The 16,063-nt window shown below is 39.8% G+C and overlaps 1 protein-coding gene across 1 annotated transcript in view; it reads left to right on the forward strand.

The window, feature by feature from the left end:
- DLAT (dihydrolipoamide S-acetyltransferase) overlaps positions 1-16,063 on the forward strand; it is a 29,267-nt gene that overhangs the window by 4,453 nt on the left and 8,751 nt on the right. The window contains exons 5-10 of the mRNA XM_003992349.6: positions 96-222; positions 1,971-2,158; positions 3,643-3,796; positions 11,568-11,635; positions 12,911-13,003; positions 13,358-13,465. Coding sequence (XP_003992398.1) covers positions 96-222; positions 1,971-2,158; positions 3,643-3,796; positions 11,568-11,635; positions 12,911-13,003; positions 13,358-13,465 — 738 coding nt within the window. The remainder of the gene's footprint in view (positions 1-95; positions 223-1,970; positions 2,159-3,642; positions 3,797-11,567; positions 11,636-12,910; positions 13,004-13,357; positions 13,466-16,063) is intronic.

Consider the following 16,063-nt stretch of genomic DNA (forward strand, 5'->3'; position numbering starts at 1 on the left):
TCACTATCATTCCATAAAGCTATTGAAGCTTGCTTGAGTGCCATTGTTTCCAAGTCTTCCTCGTATTAAGCAGTAATGTGTGTTTATTTCTGCAGGTGGTTCTTCCTGCCCTCTCTCCCACCATGACCATGGGCACAGTTCAGAGATGGGAAAAAAAAGTGGGTGAGAAGCTAAGTGAAGGAGATTTATTGGCAGAGATAGAGACTGACAAGGCCACTATAGGTGAGATTTCTTCAGCTCTTAATGGTTGAGGCACTGAGTTTTCCAATGAGGGAAGAGGATTGCCGTCCTATCCTATAATGAGTGAGTGATAACATGAAAAATTTTAATTTTGGGGATTCATTTCCTGGAACAGAATATGTCATAACAGAAGTGTATGTAGTGGGATTTGTCAGTTCCACACCACACTCTAAATGAATCAAGGATATGTCAACTTAGAGATTATTTTTAGGTTAGAGTTTGCTTCTTAACATTCTTATGTTGCTAAGAAGCTACATCAGAACCACCATTCTCTAAACTGGGCAAGGGAAAAAAGAAGAAACATGAGAAAAGTACTTCTAAGGCAGGAAAATACCAAAGAATTTAAGATGACTGTGAGGAAAAACTAAAACCAGGGTTTGGATTGGTTTCATAGTTTGAGAACGACTGATGGAGTGTTTATATACCTGTTTGGGTATCATGTTACATTTCCATGTATTCCCTTTCTGATTCATTGTTATGCTCAGAACAAAACCCACCTAGACAATTGCATATTTGTGATGATATTTACAGATAATTAGTAGATGAATCTATTTCCTATCCAGTCCTCAAAGATGCAGTGGGAGATTCTGGGCATCCTCTGCAATGGTGGTTTTTAGATTGTGTTCTTCCAACCCCCTGAGTCCTTGATGGTACCTTGGGGCAAGGAGACTTCATGATAGGACTTTGTTGTGCCCTGCCCCTTTTCCCAACTTCCACCAGGGCAACCAATTTTTATCCTTTTGTATATTGTATTCCTCCCAGAAGATTTTATTAGAAGAAAGGATTCTGTTTGTGAAAAAGAAATAAACAAACATCTTGGTAACAATAGATGAGCTTTGCATTTTAACTTGAATACCAGTATAGCTATGGAGATAGTATTGTAGAGACTTTAGGCACTGGAGAAGTATTACCTTGGTCCAACTCTATTGTGGCCCTGAAGTTTTTTTTTTAATCTCTTATTGGATATTATTGCTTAACTGGAGAAGGGAAAGATTCGTCAAAGATGTGTTCATCAGGGAGAGGCACAACACAACAGAAAGCCCAGATCTGCAAGGCAAAAATTGTTCTCTGCGATGGCTTCTTTTAGTTTTACTTTTGAAACACTTCACATTGGAGTTCTTTCCAAGAGCAGTAGCTGAATAAAATGTTAAGTTGTAAATTCCTTAGAAACCCTAGTAGTACCATATTCTTTACATTGGAATAGTTGAATACCCAATATAATCTCTTTGGAAAACTCCAAAGGTGCTTTTAGGGGCATAATTTATTCCACATCACTGTCAAACCTAGTAGTTCCCTTAATTTAACATCCATGTGGTTCTTATTTTTAGCAGTACAGCTGATGTCATACTGGTACAGTTGATGCCAGCTTGGGGTCTTATGGGTCTGTGTAGGGGCTTCCCTTAGAGATGTTTTAGAAAAATATTCAGAATTAACTACTGTCTGTAATCTCTCATAGTGTTATTTAACAGCTATTTATTTAGTATTTACTTTGTACCAGGTACTGTTTCTAGGTTCTTGGAAAATATTAATTCTTATAACGTCCCTGTGAGGTAGGTATTATTGTTACCCCATTTTGTAGTTGAAGGAACTGTGACATAGAGAGGTAGAGTAGCTCACCAAAGGTTGGGTAGCTTGCTTGAAGGAGAAGAGCTTTTTACTTAAAACTGCTTTGAGTTTGGTGAGATAGTGGAGTCCGTTAAGTTCCATAATGGTTTTTCTTTCTATTCAAGGTTTTGAAGTACAGGAGGAGGGTTACCTGGCAAAAATCCTGATCCCTGAAGGCACAAGAGATGTCCCTCTAGGAACCCCACTCTGTATCATTGTAGAAAAAGAAGAAGATATACCAGCATTTGCTGACTATAGGCCAACTGAAGTAACTGATTTAAAACCACAAGCACCACCATCTCCTCCACCCCCGGTATGTATGCTTCTAGAATTGAGGAAACATTACCTTGTTCATCTCTAAATTAAGGGATTAGACTGGATAATATCCTAGGTTCCTTCCCGCCCTAAGACTCTACGAATAGAGAAGGAGATAGTTAGGGCACCTGGCTGGCTCAATTGGAGGAGCGCGTGACTTGATCTTGGGGTTGTGAATCCAAGCCCCATGTTGGGTATAGAGATTACTTAAAAAAAAAAAAATCTGAAAAAAAAAAAAAAAAGATGGACATAGTGAGCATTTGTGGAGATCTACAGGTATGTGGCACTGCACTGCCCACCTAATAGTTGTTTGACCTGTGTCTGTTTCTTTTTTCCTACTATCATGAGGTCTGCTGAGAACAAAGCTGAGATGACATGTTCTTTTTATGCTTTAGGTGTAGATATGTATATGGAAGTTAATACTTCATTCCCCAGTTTCTGTAGAATTTATATTGTTGACTCATGAACAACACAGGGACTGGGGCACTAACTGCGCCCTTGCAAATCCGTGTATAACTTTGGATTCCCCCCAAATTTAACTGCTAAGCCTGCTATTGACCAGAAGCCTTAACCAACAACGTAGACAGTCCATTAACATATATTTAGTATATTATATAGATTGTATGCTGTATTCTTAAAGCACACTAGAGAAAGAAGATGTTATTAAAATCATAAAGGAGAGAAAACACATTTACAGTCCCATACCATAAAAATCCGTGTGTAAGTGCGCCTGTGTAGTTCAGACTCATGTCGTTGGAGGGTCAACTAATCTTTGTTACTGTCAGTACTCTTGGTATTTGCTTATGATGGTCAGGTTTCTGTTTATAATACATTAGAACCTTGATGTAACATGGCTTGTTTTGCTTAGAATTTAGTCTTGTTGCTATATGCTCTACATTATATACTATATATCTATTATGTACTTGTGTGAAGTCCAGGCATAGATAACATTGTCACCAGCCTTCTGTAGATGTTAGAATCATGTGAGTTTAGATTACGTACAATATTTTTGTCAAAGGAAACTTGATTTCTTACTGCCCTACATTTGTGGGGAGCTGGCAAGTAGTAGTGCTGGTTTATTAAGGTATTTTCAACATGGAACCTTCCAGCATAATTTATTAGTTTGACATGACGTTAACTGAAAACAAAAACCATGTTGGTCATGTAAGAAAATGAGAATAAGAAGCAGCAAGAGGGTAAAGTGAAGAAAGCCTATGAAGATATTATATACTGGATAACAGTATTAAATTTCCTGCCTCTCCATGTTATCACAAAGATAACTTGGTACTGTCTTTGACATAAAGTATTGTTGTTCCTCTTCATATTGTTATATTAAGTTGGTTAAGCAGGAGAAATGTGCATTATGATTTTTGAGAGAAAGATAAAAGTTAATATATCTTGACTTCTTAATAAAATGTAAAGTCCTTATCTTTCAGACCAGCCTTTGCAGTGGTGAATTAACAATCTAACTTTTTTCAAAAGGTGGCCCCTGTACCTCCAACTCCCCAACCTGTAGCCCCTACACCTTCAGCCACCCGCCCTACTACTCCTGCTGGACCAAAGGGAAGGTTGTTCGTTAGTCCTCTTGCAAAGAAATTGGCAGCAGAGAAAGGGATTGACCTTACACAGGTAAAAGGTAAGTCTGTCTCTGTGGAATGGGGTTGTAAAGATAAAACTCACTTGAGTTTCCTTCTTAAGACTAGCGAGTACAACTATACAGTCATCTTACATGGAACAGTGGGGACAAGGATGAGAGAGTGAAATAATCTCCTTTGTTGCCATCACAGATAGGGAAACTTGCGCTGTATTCAGTCCATTTAGTATCTACCTATATAGTATAGATAGCATTTTCTTTCTCGGTTCTTGGGAACTACTTAATTGTTGGTGAAAGTATAATGTGCTTGTGCAGCAAAGTTGAATTTTATGACTTGACCTTGTATTAAGAAGTCTCTGTTAGTGAACAAAACCTAAACCTGGGGTGATTTGAAATGACTTTGAATGATAGAATTCATATAAAACTGAACTAAAGCTCCTTGAGGGCAAAGGGAAATGTCTTACTCCTATCTTTCTCTCCCCAAAGAGAAAGTATAGCTTCGTGGTAAGAGTATGGGGTCTTGAATCAGACCATCTGGGGTTTAATCCTGGCTCTATCATCTTCTGTGTAATATGGCTTTAGATGAATTACTTGTGTATGTCTATAGATGAATTACTTAAACCATCTGCTCTTCCATCTGTAAATCTGAAATAATGTGTACGTTAAAACAGGCAAAGGGCTTAAGACAATATCTAGAGTATAATAGGTACTCAACAAATGTTAGTTCTGTTGATATTAATATTATTGCCTGGCATTTAAATAAATGTCTTTGGGCTAAAATTAAATGTAAGGTAATTAGTGTACTTACTTGAACAAAGTGGAAATTACTAATCCTGAAGCCTGGTTTGATGGCTTCTGCTATGAGCTAGTCACTGAATTACCACATTTAGCACTTCTTTTCTTGAAATAAGAATTCTCATTCACCATTTTTTGGATAAGAAGATACTCTTTTTTTTTTTAATTTTTATTTATTTTTGAAGGAGAGAGAGAGAGAGAGAGGGAGAGCGAGAGAGCGCATGAGCAGGGGAGGGACAGAGAGAGAGGGAGACACAGAATTCAAGGCAGGCTCCAGGATCTGAGCTGTCAGCACTCAGCCTGACGCGGGGCTCGAACTCAGACTGTGAGATTGTGACCTGAGCTGAAGTCAGACGCTTAACTGACTGAGCCACCCAGGTGCCCCAAGAAGATACTCTTAAGGGATCTCCCATTATGTTAAGTAGTAAGTTGCAATTTGAGTCTAGATACTGGTTATTTCCCCAGTTGTCTGGCTGTGGGCATTCAGTGCTGGTTATCATCTGTCTGCTGGCTTTTGTTTCATGCTTGGAAGGCAAGCCAGTCCCCCAAAGAATAAGAATAGAATGTTGTAAATTTTTTGGACCTCAGAGGATTTTTATAATATTTTAAGATGCTTTTTTCCGTCTTCATGTTGTTTCAATGGCATATGGCCACTTTTTTATGTTATTTGGGACTAGAATTAGCAAAGTAAGTTGGAATAGATTTTAAGGGGAGGAGGGGCTGGATTAATAATTATATCTGAAGAATTTAGACAAGTGAAGAAGGACCGTTAATGAGATACTTAGCAACATTGGCTGCCATACACAAGATGTGAGTGGGGAAATCCCCATGTTCTTATCAGGCAATTAGAGTTAGGTGATTCATTTACCAGTATTTAAAATTCATCAAGTGTTGTCTGTGCATCTAACACTTGTTCATAAGACAGACAAGATTTCAGTTTCAGATGCCTGTATTACCAACAATAAAGAGTTAAATGAACAGAAAGGGAATGCAGCTTAGTAGTTAGGAGTATGGGCTCCAGAGCTGGAATGCTCAGGTTTGAATCCTGGCTCTGCTGTACTCTAGCTTTATGACCTTTTATGTTTCGGTTTCTTCATTTCTGTATAAAAATAATGGCTTACACGTTTTGAGGATTAACTAAGTTAACAAAGAGTGCCTGCACATAGACAGCATATAGAGATATTAGCTGTAAAAATGAAAATAACCTGTTATTATTACATAAGATGAATGCCAAGAAAGAAACCAAGTGATACACTATTGAGTGACAAAGTGAATATATGTGCAGTCATGACTGCTTTTAGACATGGTGGTTGGGAAAGATCTTTCTGATGAGGTGAAATTTGATATGACCTGAAAGATGAGGAGTCAGCTGTGAGCCAACCATGTGAAGAACTGGGCACAGAGAGACCAGTAGTACACATCTGAAGTGGGAGAGAGCTTGGCACGTCTGAGGAACATAGAGGAGGCCAGTGTTCATGGAGCATAGTGAGCAGAGGGTTTAGTGGAAGGAGGTGAGGTTGGAAAGAAGGTGAGGGGCGAGAAGCAGGAGCACTTTATGGGTCATTGTATAATTTGAATTTTATTAAAGCATAGTAGGAAGCCACTAAAAGATTAAAATAAGGACAGGTTTTTTGGTTTCTGTGTGTGTGTGTGTGTGTGTGTGTGTGTGTGTGTGTGTGTTTTAATTTTAGAGAGAGTGGAGCAGGACATAGGGGCAGAGGGAGAAACAGAAAGAATCCTAAGCAGGCTCCATGCTCAGCACAGAGCCTGACATGGGGCTCGATCCCACAACCTCAGAATCAAGTCCTGAGCTGAAATCAAGAATTGGGCACTCAACCAACTGAGCCACCCAGGCGCTCCAATAGGGAAGTATTTTTAAAATATCATTTTAGCTGCTTTATGCAGATGGGTCAAGTGAAAGCCAACGTCCCTGTTAAGAGGCTTTTGCTGGAGCTGACAGTGGTGACTTTTCCAGCATGGTGACAGTGAAAATGGAAAGAAATGGACAGCTTCAAGATACGTTTTTGACAGAATCAACAGAACTTAGTCAAGGATGGTACATGGGGACTTGACAACAGTTACTTCAAAAGAAAGGTGTGGTGGAAGTCTGAGTAAGCCGAAAAGTAGAATATGCATGGAGAAGTGGAGATAGCTTTGTGGACAAGTCATTTAAGAAGCTTCACTATGAAGAAAGGCATAGAAATAGGACGTAGCTTAGGAGAATATGGGCTCAAGAGAGGGCTTTTGAGAGTGAGTGATAGTAGAAGAGGTCTAGTATGGAGTTTCTCAGCTGTGGCAGAGTTGATATTTTTGACCAGATAATTTTTGTTTGGGGGAGGGAGATGTCTTGTGTTTTGTAGGATGCTCAGTAACATCCTAGGCTTCTACCCACTATGTCATAGTAGCATCGCCCACTTGTAACAACGGAAAACAACTTCAGACATTGCCACATGTCCCCAGGGGGGCAAAATTGTGTTGGTGAGAACTAGTGGTCTAATAGAAAGGGATAAATAGATGGTGAGGGAAGGGCAGAATAATTTGGCAAGAAACAGTTTTTGAAAATGTAGGAAGGAAAGGATTGGCTTTTGATAGGAATTAAGGACATTTTGTGTTATTTTTATAGGAAAGAGGAGAATATGGGGTGGATTTATAGGCTTGGTGGTGGAGGACGAGGAGAATAACTCTGCTGCAGTTTGATCAAGAAAGTCTGAAGTGAAGGTATCGGCTGGAGACTGAGTATGGGGAGGTTTGCAGTTAGAGAATTTGTTAGGTAGTATTCTCAGGGAAAGTGAATTAGAAGGAAATATAACTTAGTTTCTGGGCAGTTTATGTGTCTATTTCAGGTTTGTGGCTCTGAATTTAGAGTATAATCAGTCACCTAAGTGTGTACTTTTTTTGTCCCCAACAGCATTACGCTACTCTGATGCTGGCACTGAGAAGGCAGACCTTTTTTTTCAAGTTTTTATTTAAATTCTAGTTAGTTAACATACACGGTAAAGTTGGTTTCAGGTGTAAAATTTAATGATTATATCACTTACGTATAATACCCATGCTCATCCCAACAAGTGCTGTCCTTAATACTCATCTTGCATTTAGCCTATCCCATGGCCATCTCTCCATCAACCCACAGTTTGTTCTCTATAGTTAAGAGTCTCTTATGGTTTGCTTTCCTCTTTTTTTTCCCCTTCCTCTGTGTTCATCTGTTTTGTTTCTTAAATTCCACATAGGAGTGAAATTATATGGTATTCGTTTTTCTCTGACTGACTTGTTCTGCTTATCAAAATGCACTGTAGCTCCATCCACCTTGTTGCAAATGGCAAGATTTCATTCTTTTTGATTGCTGAGTGATACGCCATTTATGTATATACTATATTTTCATCAGTCGATGGACATTTGGACTCTTTCCATAGTTTGGCTATTGTCGGTAGCGCTGCTATAAACATCAGAGGGCATGTGCCCCTTTGAACCTGTATTTTTGTATCCTTTGGGTAAATACCTAGTAGTACAATTGCTGGGTTATAGGGTAGTTCTATTTAACTTTTTCAGGAACCTCCATATTCCTCCAGAGTGGCTACACCAGTTTGCATTCCCACCAACAGTGTAAGAGGGTTCCCCTTTCTCCACATCCTTGCCAACACCTGTTGTTTCTTTTGTTGTTAATTTTAGCTATTCTGACAGGTGTGAGGTGGTATCTCATTGTGGTTTTGATTTGTATTTTCTTAATGATGAGTGATGTTGAGCATCGTCTCTGTTGGCCATCTGGATATCTTCTTTGGACAAATGTCGGTTCATGTCTTCTGCCCTTTTCTTTTTTCTTTTTTTATTTTGAAAGAGAGAGAGCATGAGCCGGGGAAGGTCAGAGAGAGAAAGAGAGAGAGAGCGCGTCCCAAGTAGGCTCCACACTGCCAGCACAGAGCCTGATGTGGGGCTTAAATCCACAAGCTGTGACATCGTGACTGGATCCAAAACCAAGAGTTGGACACTTAACTGACTGCGCCACCCAGGCTCCTCTCTTCTGCCCATTTCTTTTTTAAAAATTTTTTTTTCAACGTTTATTTATTTTTGGGACAGAGAGAGACAGAGCATGAACGGGGGAAGGGCAGAGAGAGAGGGAGACACAGAATCGGAAACAGGCTCCAGGCTCTGAGCCATCAGCCCAGAGCCCGACGCGGGGCTCGAACTCACAGACCGCGAGATCGTGACCTGGCTGAAGTCGGACGCTTAACCGACTGCGCCACCCAGGCGCCCCTCTTCTGCCCATTTCTTAACTGGATTATTTATTTTTTGAGTGTTGAGTTTGATAACCTCTTTATAGATTTTGGATACTAACCCTTTATCAGATGTCAGTGGCAGATGTCTTCTCCCATTCCATACTTGCCTTTTAGTTTTGTTGTTTCTTATGTTGTGCAGAAGCTTTTATCTTGATGAGATCCTAGTAGTTCATATTTGCTTTTGTTTCCCTTGAGCCGGCAGACATTTTAGATTTTGACCAGGGAGTGACTATAACCGTGATCCACCCATTGGAACCTGGGTGAGGAAGTGTAGGGGATAGGGAGATGGGAGCGGTCAAGTCAGTGGAGTGGGGGGTCTTGGTGAGACTGAAGAAATTTTGCAGTAGGAAGGAATGGTCTAGAATAAGCGAGCTGAGAGGATCAGTGATTGCGTGGGGTTTTCTGACACCTCTCTGTCATCAAATGTATGTTTTTTTTCCACACCAACAATCCATTCTCTGCCACCATTTGGGTATCCAACACTTCAATCCTGTTCTGACACTAACTATCCAGAGTTAGCATTGGGCCCCCCAGGCTTGAGGGCTCAGCCCCACAAGACAGCCCCACTTCTGATGCCAGTTATAGGTCCCAGGACCACCCATACTTCAGACCTACTGGCTGTAAGTCAGGACTTCCCAAGACCCCACTTTAGGTATCAAAATTCACTAGAACGACTCACAGAACTCAGGAAAGCACTGTACTTACTGTTATTGGTTTACTGTAAAGGATGTGCAGGGGCAGTCAGTAGAAGAGATGCATAGGACGAGGAGTGGTTTGTGGTGGGGGGGTGCAAAGCTTGCATGCCCTCACTCGGAGGACTGCCCTCCTGGCACATTGATGTGTTCACCGACCCAGAAGCTCCAAATCTTGTTGTTAAGAGTATTTATTTGATAGAGATTTCAGTAAGAAGGCATGGTTATTTAAATCCTTGGCTGTGAACTGTTGAACTCAACCTCTAGTCCCCCCCCTCCCACCCCCACCCCCCTTTTTGGAGGGACAAATGACTTAGCAAATATGACTACTTGTAATCATTTGGGGAGAAACTTTCTTTTTTACGTTTATTTTTATTTGTTTTGAGAGAGAGCGCATATACATGCTCAGGGGAGGGGTGGAAGGAGAGAGAGTCCCAAGTAGGCTCTGTGCTGACAGACACCACCCAGGTGTCCCAGACAGAAACCGTTTTAAAGCCTAAACCCTAGTGTCCAAGTTTGATTTGTCTCCCAGGTCCCCATGTTTGTTTTCTATTTCTTTGAGGCAAAGCACTTTCACATCACTATCCCATTTGATCTTCAGTGCTCACACATTCCTTTGAGCAGGGGCCGGCATTATAACCTGTGTCCTATAGATGAGACTAAAAAGACCAGCACAGAGGTTGTGTCTAATTTTTATCTGACACAGCCCTGCATTTTTCCTCCTAGCCCGGTGTTCTTCCCTTTATACCATATTGCTTTATGATGGCTTGTTGTGCCTCTGTAGGGAGGACAGAAACATTTAAAAGATTTCAGCTGACTCCTAATGGGAATTTCTTGAGGGTGGCTGAAGCCCAACCAAAGGCAGGTGATTCTGTAGGTCTCCTCCTCTCAAGGGGCTGTGGTGTCCAGATCAGCCTTGGTGGTAATGGGAGGTTATGGGTTCTGTCTTTTATAAAAGAGGAGAATCTAATAGGGGTACTGCTACCTCTGTTCTAGAGCTCCGGGTGAGGATAAGCACAATCCTAGCCAACTCATTTTTCATAATGAAGGAAAGGAGTTGGGACGAACTGCGTACAACAAGAATCCTTTTAAAAGTCTGCCTTGGGGGAAGATGAATCAATTTGACCAAATTTTTTCTAGAAGTGGGCCAGTATAAAAGGTATTTTAAATAACTAAATTCTGAATCTCCTTAGAATTAAGGTTCAGGAATCTGTTTGGGTCTAAAGTTAAAGCTGATTGGTTGTGGATGGGAGGAGGAAGGAAATTGAGTGAAAATAAAACTCAGCCTGTTGTGAGAGGATTTTAAAGATTTTTCCTCACGTGTGACATTGCACACACTTCACTCCCAGGCCTCTGACATAGGCCGGGTGAGAGCCTTGGCAAGTGTGACAGAGCTGTGAGTGATGGAGCCCACACGAGGAAGAAACAATTGTAGAGATAAGATCATTGCAGCTGAGAGTTATTCAAGCTATTTTGGAGTGAAAAAATTATCTGAAATAGTTGTCCTGTTGACTCTGTACAAAAGGAATTCTTTACGATCAAACGAATCTAGAACTCAAACGAGATCCATTTCAAGGTTCAGAAAGGGGTTTTTTTGGAGCTGCCTAGAGAAGAGGCAGCTAGACTTTGTTTTGGAGGTATCAGCATTAGCCATATGCCAGTATTTCCCAATTTAAAACTAAAGGACATGAAAAAATGAAGAACAAACTGATACAAAACTCTGAAAGAGAAATACTTAACAAAGAGCATTTGCTGCCACAGGGTTTCCGTAGTGTAGCGGTTATCACATTCACCTAACAGAGCATTTGCTGTAGTAATTAAGAAAAGAATGGCTACAGCTCAAACAAGAGCACTCTGTGAATCAAAATTAATAATTGCATAAAAGCTGCTATTGTTTTTAGAGAGAACTTTAAGGTGCAGGAGTAGAGCAGTGACCACTTCAGAGGGTCTTTGGTAGAGAACCCTTAGAACTTGCACTTCAGGATCACAGTGTCGATATCCTGGAGGAACCAGTGGTGTGCTGTCACATGTGTGATATTTATGCGTCTCTTCCAGGGACGGGACCAGAAGGCAGAATCATCAAGAAGGATATCGACTCTTTTGTGCCTACTAAAGCTGCTCCTGTGAGTTACATTTGGCTTTTTTTTTTTGGCACTTTGTTCCTGCAAAATGTTTTGTCCAACCTGTTAGACCCTTTCATACATTATTTATGAATGAAATAGCTTGACCAGAATTGTGTTTTGCCTAATTTCACTGGCTAGCACTATATAGATATGAATGTGCTATCATTCAGCATACACAAGGAAAGATGAGGGGCGCCTGCCTGGGTGGCTCATTCGGTTGAGCGTCCAACTTCAGCTCAGGTGTGATCTCACAGTTCACGAGTTCGAGCCCCGCGTCGGGCTCACTGCTTTCACTGCAGAGCCTGCTTCACATCCTCTGTCCCCTTCTCACTGTGCCCCTCCCCTGATCGTGTGCACTCTCTCTCAAAAATAAACATTAAAAAGGAAAAAAAAAGGAAAGATGATAATGCTACATTGACACTCATTCCAATTTTTTTTTCCAGTGGTACTGAATTTTTCCTAACAAACCCTCCTTCTCAGGCCCTATTTTAATTTTTTTTTTAACGTTTTATTTATTTTTGAGACAGAGCGAGCGAGTGTGGGGGAGGGGCATTGAGAGATGGAAACAGAATCTGAAGCAGGTCCAGACTCTGAGCTGTCAGCACAGAGCCCCACACGGGGCTCCAACCCACAAACCGTGAGATCATGACCTGAACTATAGTCGGATGCTTAACCGGCTGAGCCACCCAGGCATCCCTGACTAGCTCTGTTTTTAAAAGCATGCTTACAAGTTGGTTGAATAGAGTTTGAATTTTATGTGGTTAATTATTCCACACAGGGATTAAATCCACATAACCAATCAACTAATATTTAGTTGGTTTAAATTGTTAAGATTATTAGCTAAAAGTAAGGAAAATGATTTAGTTATTTAGATGTTTGTTTTAAAATGAAAGATTTGTCATTGTTTTTTAACACTGTCCAGAAAAATAATTACCTTGTTTATGTTTATGTCTACTTCTTTCAGTTTAAGAATGCTTTCATTGCTTTTCTTGAAGGTAATTTTGCAGATACAAAATTATTTTGACAAACTAATCATTGAACAAAGAAAAATGATACTTAAGACATGATTACAGAATTCTAAGTATAAAAATTAAAATCAGAACTGTTGTGTAAGCACAGTACAAATATGAGTCCCTTTTGCTCCCTTGGGATAGAAATAGCTATTTTCTGTAAGCCTTCTAATTTGTACTTTGCCATCTGTAGAGTCACTGACTTGCCCCAGTTGTATATGCCAGGATTGAATCAGTTACTAAGAGCTTTTTTACTTCCCCATAGGCTCCAGCAGCTGCTGTGCCTGCCCCGGGTCCAGGAGTGGCACCCGTTCCCACAGGTGTCTTCACAGATGTCCCAGTCAGCAACATTCGTCGCGTAAGAATATTACCCTAAATCTGCAACCAGCACCATAGGGGGCGTCTTTACTCTGATTGTTTAATTGCATTCATGGTTTGAAACACTAACAGAGACTTTTTTTAGTTGGGAATCATAGATGACTAGTTTAAGATGTTTGCTTTGGCCAATTAGATACTTGGGAAAAACAAACATTACATTGATTAAACACCACTAGAAGGGGCCCAGGTTATGGTGCAGTCCTCCATATTCCAGTTATAATGCTTGAGGTAAGCATTACCAGGGAGCTAGTAAAGGGGCAAACAGAGTCCTGAATTAGGTAATAAAGAAAAGAACCACTTAAGACAAGTGATGTTTTAATGTCTTTGATTCTAGGTTATTGCACAGCGGTTAATGCAGTCTAAGCAAACCATACCTCATTATTACCTTTCCATTGATGTAAATATGGGAGAAGTTTTGTTGGTACGGAAAGAACTTAATAAGGTAAAAGGTCTGGAAATTCCAACTCTGTAAATTCTAAAATGTTTGTATTTCCCCACTAAACATATACGTTTTTGCCCATATTTTTTGTTCCAATATGCCAGTTGATGTTGGAAAATGGTGTCTTCATAATTTTAACTTGCCGAGAGAATATCTTGGACAATTTTCATTTTCTAATCCTTGATTAAAGCTTATTATTTAAAGTTGATTTTGCCTTGGATCCATTGTAGCCTAGCTCAGTCACTATGATCCCATGAAGCTAGATAAGATAAGCTAGATAAGAGTATGTTTACTCTGTGTTTGCAGTTAAGTACCAATTACCAATTTAGTGTTTAGTATAAGGCACTTTTGGGAAGATAGAATAAGGTATAGTCCTTCTCCATGAGTTTCAATTTATAATCTAATTGAGATAATGCATGTGAAAAACAGAGAAGGCAATTTTTATTAAAATAAAAATACTTATTTGTACATCAGTCTCTTTATGGTAATGTCCTTTGTCTGCTAAATTATGTTGTATGGGTTAAGTGTTCTAGGAATTCAGAGGAGGAACCCAGTAAAAGTAGTTGGGGAATTCACAGTGGTGTAAGAAAAACTTGGTTAAGCCATGTAGAATAGTATGTGTTTGAATTGCAAAGAAGTTGTAGAAAGTTCATTCTAATGATGGAATACCATAGAGGTAAAATGCTTTCAAGAAAGGAAGTAAGTATTGCAGATGTGGAAGAGAGACTGCCTTTTTCTAGGGTGGGTATGCAGTTGTTGGTTTAGGGAAGACCTTGTTTACAAGCAGAACAATTTGGACTTGATGAATTAGACATGAAGAAACCAGTAATAGTGACATGATGATAGCAATATTTTAAGTAAGTTTAGTCTAAATAGATATATAGTGGTATGCTTTAATGGCAGAGACTAGTTATGCTTGTCCTGTAAGCATGATAAGGGTCTGGACTAGACGGTTGCATTAAGAATGGAGTAGGAGAGGGATATGAAAGATGTTTTCAAAGAAGTGAAAAGTAAAAGCCAGTGGCACTGAGGGCATTAGAACAGCATTCAGCGCCTTACACAGGTTATCTATCTGTAGCCTCTCTGACCTCCTACTACTTTTCCCACTTGTTCACTCTGCTGCAAAAACAATGGTTGCCTTGCTGTTCCTTGATGTTCCACCTGTGTACTCCTACTTGAGGCCCCTTGCACTTGCTGTTCCCTGTGCATGGAATATTCACCCCCTAGCATCTACCTGGCTTCCTCCTTTACCACCGTGAGGATCTGACTCAATATCACCTTCTCTAGTCTTTCCTGGTCACCTTATTCTAAAATTAAGGGAAGAGGATTGGGGTGAGTAGTCACTTCTCCCTCTAGTTCTTTTCCTCTATTTTTTTTCTTTATCGTGTAACATTATTTTACATGCTGTATGTTTATTATCTATCCACCCCTTTAGATTGTTAAGCTCCCCAGGGCACCTGGATGGCCCAGTTGGTTAAGCGTCTGACTTCAGCTTGGGTCACAAACTCTCAGTTTGACAGTTTGAACCCCACATTGTGCTCTGTGCTATCAGCACAGAGCCTGTTTTGGATCCTTTGTCCCCCTCTCTCTCTGCCCTTTTCCCTTTTGTGCACATGCGTTCTCTCTCAAAAATAAGTAAACATTAAAAAAAAAAAAACATAAGCCCCTTGAGAGTAGAATTTTCACCCATTTTTTTCACTGCTTTATATCCAGGGCTTTCGAGCTATATGTCTGAACGGAGTACTCAAATATTAGATGCATGAAAGAATGAAGCAATGAAGCATTAACAGAGCTTTTTAACTGGCACAGAGGTTAAAGTTGATTGCTTACTTTCATTGTCAAAATGTTAAAGCTATTTTATAATTTATTTGAAAATCAGGCGTGAAAAATATATGTCCAATGTAATATTTTATTCATTTCTCTTAAACAGCTTTATTTGGATATAATGCACATATAATACCATTCACCCATATAAAGTTTATAATTCAGTGGCTTTTAGTATATTCAGAATTCTGTGACCATCACCACAATAAATTTTGGAGCCTTCTTATCACCCCAAAATGAAACCATTCTCTCCTTAGCCATAGCCCCCACCCCACCCCTCTCATCCTCCCCAACCCTAGACAACTTCTTACCTACTTTCCATCTTAGATTTGCCTGTTTTGGATATTTTCTATAGGGATAGGGACTTCATGGAATCGATAAATCAACTTAGGGAGTATTGCCTTCTTAACAGTGTCCCCACTCCGTGAACAGGGGGTGTCTTTGCATTTATTTAGGTCTTTCATTTCTTTCAATCATGTTTATAATTTTTTGAGTGTAAGTTTTTGTACTTCTTTTGTTAAATTTGTTCCTATGTATTTTGTTCTTTTTAATACTATTATAAATTTCGTGTTCACTGCTGTTGTATAGAAATACCATTGATTTTTGTATATTGATCTTGTATCTCACAACCTTATTTTTTATTTAGTGTGTTCCTTAGGATTTTCTATATACAAAATCATGTCATCTGCAAACATAGTTGTACTTTTTCCTTTCCAATTTGGATACCTTTTCTTGGGCAACTTCTCTGGCTGGCTTCTCTGGCTAGCAAAATGTTGA

This window comes from Felis catus, chromosome D1, assembly GCF_018350175.1.
Source record: "Felis catus isolate Fca126 chromosome D1, F.catus_Fca126_mat1.0, whole genome shotgun sequence".
Classification (NCBI taxonomy): Eukaryota; Metazoa; Chordata; class Mammalia; order Carnivora; family Felidae; genus Felis; species Felis catus.